General features: G+C 41.7%; 1 protein-coding gene across 1 annotated transcript; it reads right to left on the bottom strand.

The window, feature by feature from the left end:
* Positions 1-6,519: 6,519 nt before the first annotated feature.
* Positions 6,520-7,485, bottom strand: LOC146049522 (olfactory receptor 6N2-like). The gene has a single exon (XM_083166059.1). It carries the CDS (start codon positions 7,483-7,485, stop codon positions 6,520-6,522), a length of 966 nt encoding a protein of 321 aa, XP_083022185.1.
* Between the last annotated feature and the right edge of the window lie 1,403 nt (positions 7,486-8,888).

Below are 8,888 nucleotides of genomic sequence, written 5' to 3' on the forward strand. Positions count from 1 at the left end.
ACTGAGAACATGAAATGTAACTGGCACTATTGGGGACATCTGTAACAGCACTACGGAGGACATGATATGTAACTGGCACTTCTGGGGACATGATATGTAACTGGTACTACTGAGGACAACTTTAACAAAACTACTGAGGACATGATATGTAACTGGCACTACTGGGGACATGATATGTAACCGGTACTACTGGGGACATCTGTAACAGCACTACTGGGGACATGGTATGTAACTGGCATTACTGGGGACATCTGTAACAGCACTACTGAGGACATGATATGTAACTGGTACTACTGAGGACATATGTAACAGCACTACTGAGGACATAATATGTAACTGGCACTATTGGGGACATCTGTAACAGCACTACGGAGGACATGATATGTAACTGGCACTACTGGGGACATGATATGTAACTGGTACTACTGAGGACATCTGTAACAGCACTAGTGAGGACATGATATGTAACTGGCACTACTGGGGACATCTGTCAACCCACTACTGAGGACATGATATGTAACTGGCACTACTGGGGACATCTGTCACAGCACTACTGAGTACATAAAATGTAACTGGCACTAAATATGATTGTTTGGCATTCAAATTCAGTATCTCAGATTGTACACAAACTTTGTTTCATATTTTGAAACCTTGTTTTATGCACAAATCAAATATATTTGTGTGTATTCAATGTGTTTGATGTGTTTGTAGAACATAAATGCAAGATACTTCATTGAAATATAAAAATATTCTGAAATACGAAATAATCCGTTTTCCAAAATTCTTCTGGTCCCGAGCATTTTGTATAAGGGATACTCAACCTGATCTAAAAAACTATGATATAATAGTATTGGGTACTTATGTAATATCTGGGCTCCCGTTTTTCTTATGAGACCGAGTCCCCTCGCGGGGCTCGCTGCGCTCGCCACGCTTCGGGCACGGTGCCTCGCTGCGCTCGCCACACTATATAAAATCAACTCCATGCTTAGTTGGATAGTAGGGGTATGAAAAAATGACGTGCATTTAACATGGGAGCCCAGATAATACATAAGTACCTAGTATTGTTTGTTCAATTTAACTTTTTTTTTAAATGCTCACTCACAGAGTCACAGTGGTTATGTGAGACGAATGCACACACAAGCTGTAAAAAACAACAACTATAGTGCTTTTTATTTACTTAAACATTTTTATAAAATGACCACTCACTCTGCTTATGTGACATGAACGCAGTGGGGTACAGCACACATAAGTTGTACCCAAAGAATCAAAGTATAGTACAGGGTTACTTTAACAGAAATAGACACTTTCAACTTTTTATATAATCTAAAGTATTATTGAATAAGTCAAAAAGTTTTCAGAAAATAGAGAACAAGATATTTGAGACAAGTAGTATTCATTGATTTCTTTTTGATGCCTGTTAAAATGAATAGGGGGAAGATTTATGAAGTTTGGAGAGAAATAAAATGGAAAGAGGTAAATGGAGTTATTCAGGCGTGATCACTGCAATCAGGAGTGAATCCTACATGTGCAAAACGCCCACCATTGAATGATTTTTCTAGTGTGTGTGCTGTCTGTGCATAGCCCATGACTTATTGGTGGGTGCAATAAAAACAGGTTGATAAGGGCCAGAGCTGACATCACATGACTTGGGCACGCATGCAGTATCCCTGACACTGCCAGAAAACGTCCGGCTACCGCCTCCAAACGCCGACTTCCTGTCAATCACCTTTCATATGCCATTAAAAAAGAAGCTGGATTTCATTGCAGGTCTGAGTACCAATCAATCAGCTCTTAACTGGTTTTACAGCCTGTGTTGGAGAAATGACAGGAGATGATTGTTTGGTACTTTATCTCTTTCCACTTCCTCTCTCTCCTGGCTTTCATAAATCTCTCTGTAGTATTCAAAATCTCTTGACAGAGCATTTAACGTTGGTCAAACATTGTCTATGCAGGTACAGTATGTAATATAATGTACCCAGAGAATTGTGATGTTACTATGTAAATAGCTGCAGATTCATCATCCAAATGTAAGTTATAGACATCGAGTTCAGCAGGAAGCAGGGACACTTTCTATAATGCCAAAGAACCAACATTTTCTTTTGTTTGAAGTACTGATATCCTGGTAGGGAATGGGATCATTGGATAGACAGCAACTAGGTCGATAAGCTTTAGGTCGACACCACTAGGTCAACATGACTGGAGGTTGACATGCATGAAGGTCAACATGACTGAAGGTCGACATGGGTTAGGTCAACAGGTTTTAACATAGCACCGCGTCCCCTCGCATGGCTCTCTGTGCTCGCCATGCTTTGGGCACCCTATTTTATTCTCACACCACACCCTAGTGGATGGTAGGGCATGAAATACCACCTGTCGGCGCATGTCGGCTCCAAAAAAGTGAGAAACGCCATGTCGACCATTTGATAAAGATCAGAAGCCGCCCGCTGCACGCAGTGCTGGCCTCCCCCCTTGCTCGCACGGCTGTGAATGGTTGAATTACATTCGCAGACGGGGAGCAATCATTTGATGGTCGCCGACCATCGGAGGATTTCTCCAGCGCTCGCAGTTCAGAGACACCTATATAGGGACTCTAAACTCCGGTGATGTCAGCTGCCTACCCCCCGCATGTCCGTCACGGCCTCATTAGCCTGAAACTCTGGGTGTTCCCATATGCTAATGGGGCTGCCCAGCACCCCACCCCTCGCACACGCCGGCGGCACCCCCCTCTCGAGCGGCACCCCCCCCCCAGCCAATTACTATTACTTACCCGCGTTGGCGGCGGCGGCAGCACAGCATCTTCTCCCTCCAGGCGTCAGGACTCGCACGGAGCACTCACTGCACAGTGCAGCCTGCAGAGCGCCGAGCCCCTCTGTATCCTAGGCTCAGCGCTCTGCAGGCTGTGTATTGTGTGTGCCTGCCGCCGGCGCCGGGTGGCATTGTGTGGGGGGTGCCATGCCACTGTGGGCTGCTGCCCAGGCCCCTCCAGAGGCCGGGGCTAAGGACAGCTTTACACCTGGCACCCCCCTGTCGGTGGCCCTGTCTGTGCAATTGCACGGAGGACCGAAGGGATCAGAATATGGTACAAAGTTATAGCAACATGGACTGATGAGGAGGGGAGGGAGATCCTTAGACAAGAGAAGAGGCAGACATTGCCAGGCAAATCACTGGCACTGTAAAGGATTCTCTATAATACTAAAGACATTTGTAATTGGTCCAGTACAGAATCATCCACAAACAGTCTTATTTTATCCATAATACAAAAATGTGAACCATAAAAGTCCATTACAAATGACATACACTCTATGGGTGAAACAGGTTCAGTGTGAAAGATACCAACCTAGCGATGTGAAAGGGGTTTAACGGGCTTAAGAAACATTTACAAAAATGGGTTGAAAGCAGGTTTGCAATGTGAAAGCAGTATGCTGCTTTCACATTGCCTAAACGTTTAAGACCCTGCATTTCAAAATGGTATTTAAAACGGATCTGAGCCACATGCTATTCAAAACGGTTTTCACCTGCAATGTTAAAGGGGTTTGAAAGAGGCTTATACCCGTTTCAGACCCATTTTTTTTTCATCCACTGTTTTCTATGGGTTTAAACAGGTTCAGTGTTGCGAAGGGACAAAAACTGCATTGAAATACCGTTTAAGGACAAAAACTGCATTAAAATAGCATTTAAAGATATGCGGTGGAATACCATTCACACATTCAACCCGTTGAACCCCCAAGGAACACGTTTAAAGCCATAGAAATAGGCCTGGCAAACCTGTGGCTCCCCAGATGTTGTCAAACTACAAATCCCATCATGCCTTGCCACAGTTTTGCAATAAGGGAGTGTTAAAACTGTGGCAGGGCATGCTGGGATTTGTAGTTTCCCAACATCTGGATAGCCACAGGATGGCCTGTCCTGAAATAGACACTTTCTCACTGCCCAAAAAACGTCTCTTAAACGGGTAGGACACTGCTTTTTACCCGCTTAACAAATACAGGTATTTGTTAAACGGGTAAAGCACCCTGGAGCTTTCCCACTCCAGCTTTACCCATTTAAAAAGGCTTAAAAATGGCAATTTACCATTTAAGAGCTGCAGTGGGAAAGGGGTATAAGACAGTGCTGGTTATATTTGTGTCAAATTGTGTCTCATTTTAAAGCCTTCCCTGACCTTTACACTGTTTCCAATCAAGGTCGGTGCAAGGCACCATAGAGCGCCAGGCGCGGGGGGGGGGGGGGGGGCTGGGGCGCCCCGGCGCTCACTCATTCCATGGGGGAGCTTGATGCGGCCACTGCTCTCCACGGGGGGGGGGGGGGATGATGCGGCTGCCGACGCTGCGCTCCACGTGGGGGAGGATTTGGTGGCGGGAGATGCGGTGGGGAGTTAGAGATGCGGCTCCAGTTGGGCTCCAGGAGGGTTTGGTGCTGGCGCTACCCCCGCCCCAGATTGATGGTGACTATGACCAGCACGGGGGGTGGGGGGGGGTTCATCTCACTCACCTGCTCCCAGGTCCTTTCTTCCTGCTCTCCTCGGCGGGAGCTTTGCTGCTGCTGAGTCTTCTTCTGCTGTTCAGTACCTCCCTCCAGTGGCCACCGCCCTAGGCAATGCCTAATGCTGCCTAGTGGTGGTAGCGGCCCTGTTTCTAATTTATCATACACAAGGAATAGGATGTATTCCAGCAGTAAAATATGTATCTGCAATTTATGGAGTGATTCTTTTAGAAATGTAGAACACAATGTGATGCTTAGTAATTTAAAACAAATATGGTGCCAATCACTGTTTAATTAACACTGACACAGATTCAAAGCATAAGAAAATTGATACCAGCTTCTATTTCTAAAAATATAACCCCATACGGTAAGTGGTTCCATTTTACTGCCAACCCATTTTAATATATATTTGATGTCCCATTTTTATATTAAATTCATTTGAAATTGAAATAGTAAAATATAAAATGACAATACTGCAATAAAGGCGGAGCCTCCTATATCCAAAATGTTTGGGACCGGAGGTATTTAGGATATCAGATTTTTATGTATTTTGGAATACTTGCATCCAATGAAATGTCTAAACACAGATGGCAATATTCAGTTCCGGCTGCCAGAATATAGCAGTCATCGTTTATGCAATGCTGCCGTTTCCGACAGCATTGAAGGCAGTTTCTGACAAAACAGATCTGACTTTAAAACAAGTCGGATCTGTTTTATCGGATACAGCCGTGGATTGTCAAATTCACGGCTTATTTTTGGCAATCTGCAGCTGTTTTCGGAAATCCTCTGATTTTCTGATACAGGTTGAGTATCCCGTATCCAAAATGCTCGGGACAAGGAAAATTTTGGATAACGGATTATTCCGTATTTCGGAATATTTTAATATTTCAATGATGTATTTTGAAGTATCTTGCATTTATGCTGTATAAACACATCAAACACATGAAATGCACACAAATATATTTTATTTGTTCAAAAAACAAGGTTTCAAAACATGAAACAAAATTTGTGTACTATCTCAGGCACTGAATTTGAAGGCCAAACAATCATTTTCTTGTACATATATAGTGCCAGTTGCATATCATGTCCTCAGTAGTGCTGTTACAAATGTCCACAGTGAGTTTTTAGCAAAAAATAAATAAATAAATTCACTTTCTGGAATGTATGGTTTTCAGAATAATTCGGATAACGGATATTCGGATATGGGACACTCAACCTGTACTCAACTGTCGATACTTTCAAAACAATCGAGTTGCAGTTTAGAGACGTGACAATGGCCTGCGATGCCAACTGTCAGAATGCTCCGACGGGTTGGAATCCTCATCTGAATACCCCCAGAATGCATTTATGTTACATATGCTCCTTATACACACAGCCTAAAGACAATTTTCTGCAATATTTTTTAATGATTTTTTTGCATGGAACAATGTTTGTGTGCATACATGAAATGAATATATGTTCTGAATATACATTATACACTGGTCCATTATTGCACGGTATCTGGTTGATAGGTCAACAGTGTCTAGGTCAGTAAGTTTACTCTACATGGTTGACATGGACAAAGTCAACATGCCAAAAAGTCAACACAATCAAAATATCAACATGGTAAAGGCCAACGCATCAAAAGATCGAGTTGTTGGGGTGGTTTTAGGGAGGAGGTATTGACTTTTTACATACCTCTGATGGAGAATGGTAAAACGCATGCGGTACACTAATTTGTTGTTCCTGTGATCGAATGAACAATCATGAAAAACTCATGTCAATTTTTTTATGTGTCAATCACTTACATGTCGACCTTTTGCTTGTGCTTACATTTTGTCTATGTTGACCTACTGACTGTCAACTTAGATATCGTTCACCCTTTAACCCATAACATTTTTCCACTGCTCGATACATCAACCCCAATGTATTTGATTCTAAAGGAAGTTCCAAACCACATTTAAAGTTGGTTGATTTATTTATTGCATGTAGACATTTTATGCTTCATTACAGAGATGATATTTGGCACATTGTTAATGTCAGTCCCGATTTGTCCATTTCCTAATGAGTAATATTATTGCATACACTAATTGATTTGTTTGAACTTTCTTTTGTCTGCAGAATTTTTTTCAAGCTCCTCTTTATCTCTGTGTTCCGAAGACTGTAGATCATAGGATTAAAGAGCGGAGTTAGCACAGAATAATTGAGTGCCACTAATTTATCATATTCTGGAGTGTAGTTTATATGGGGTCTAATGTACATAAACGCTACGCTTCCATAGAAGATAAGCACTACTATTAGATGAGACGCACATGTGGAAAAGGCCTTTTTCCGTCCTTCGGTAGAGTTCATTTTGCAAATACTTACTATGATCTTCACATAGGTCCCAATGATGAAAATAAAAGTCAAGAGAATCATGCACAGACTAATAGTAAAATCAGTAATGATGTTGGAAGAGGTATCGGTACAAGCCAAATACAGAAGAGGAGATGAATCACAGAAGAGGTGATTAATGTCATTAGGGCCACAGAACGGTAACTGGCAGACTGACATAAGAAGTGTAATGGGGCTGATGAAGCCAAATATCCAACAACATGAGACTAAAAGCCTGCAGTGCGTAGAGGTCATTATAGTGTGGTATCTCAGAGGGTTGCAGATTGCTACCATGCGGTCATAAGCCATTACATTTAACAAGTAGTTCTCGGTAATTCCCAAAGAATGGAAAAGATACATTTGTATCATGCAGTTACTGAATGCAATCTGTATCTTGCCTTTCCAAATAACCGCCAGCATACAGGGAATGGTGACTGCTGTGTACCAAATCTCAAGGAAGGACAACATAGCGATAAACCAGTACATTGGTGTGTGGAGATGAGCGTCAACAAGAATTAACACTGAAATTGTTATATTGCCTGCGACTATCAGGAAATAAGTCACTAACAGCAATGGGAAGAATAAAAACCCAAATTGGCCAAGGTTGGAAAATCCTAAAATTGTAAACTCAGTAATAGTTTTATTAAAATCCATTGATTAGAATATTAAGGAGACTCTGGATATACCATGTGCAAATAAAAAAAAAACAAGGGAAATAATATATTCCACAAGAAAATTGACACTTAATCTAAACTATATTTTAGGAATGAATACAGATGTGGTTATATTTAAAATTCTGGTTATTATACATTGAGTTTACTTATTATTTTTTAATTTGCAAAGGGGCACTGTGTTGACACTGAGTTGTGTTGCATTCACTTTATACTGTATCAGAGGTGTGTGATAACCTTGTGTTTAATCAATGTATATGCAGTCTGTATACCCTTTGATGATTGCCCACATAGAATCCTGAGGCTTGAGGTCAGCACTTATCAATACAATTTTGTATTTAGGTGTTGAAGGATGAGATTTAGGCCTAAAATAAATAAAAATCATCAGCAAAATTACAACAGTTTTTTTTTCTTGCAATTAAATATATTTGACTGTTTCAGATAAATATTATTTACCTTAAAAAAAAAGGGGGCCACCAAGAGTGGGAGGTTACATGGATAAATCCAGGGAGGCGTGGCCATGCTAGCTCTAAAAAAAGTATTAAAAGAAAATAGAAAGACCTGGCACAGGTGAGGGGCTGCGGTGTGCTGCACGGGGAGCAACACAGCATTTGTCCGAAACAGCAGTGCTGCAAAGGGGAACAATGTTTGCTCCTAACAGCTGACCAAGGTGGGGGTAATTAGCAACTGATCCACCCCAGCAGGGCCAGTATAACAATAGGGCAGATGGAGCTGCAGCTCCAGGCCTCCACGCATAAACAGACCCATCATCATGACAGCATGATGATCACCAGACATACACCGCATGGACACATGGTCAACCCAAAATCATAAGTATTAATATTGTATTTTTATTTTACCCATTTATGCATTTTCGTACTTGGATATTTAGGGAGACATTGGTCACCTCCAGACCCATAAAGCCCTTAACCTGACCCTGCCTCTTGACACCTGTTCATATAATTTGTAAGCTCTCATTAACAGGGTCTTCTTCCTTCATATACTTTTCCATCCTCCACTTTTAAAATTACCCCTCCCCCAAGCTTAAATGGCCTTGAACCAGACTGCTGTACCCAAAAACTACAGGTTCCATCTAACACAGACAATGTATTTGTTGGCTATCTAGCTTATCCTGTATCAATGTTTTGGGCACTTTATTAATGGTTATGGTGGTATTTTTTTTGGGTATATGTACTCTGTAAGTCATCGCAGTACTTTTGTGTTGCCCTATAAATGAAGGTGATTATTATTATTATTGTTGTTGTTATTTTAACCCCTTCCCGACGCAGCCAGTTTTTGCCATCCTGACAGAGGCCTTTTTTTCAAATCTGACATGTATCACTTAAGTGGGGATAACTTTTTTTTGCTTTTACTTATCCCAGTGAT

The sequence above is a fragment of the Crinia signifera genome, chromosome 12 (assembly GCF_055691185.1).
Source record: "Crinia signifera chromosome 12, ASM5569118v1, whole genome shotgun sequence".
Lineage (NCBI taxonomy): Eukaryota > Metazoa > Chordata > Amphibia > Anura > Myobatrachidae > Crinia > Crinia signifera.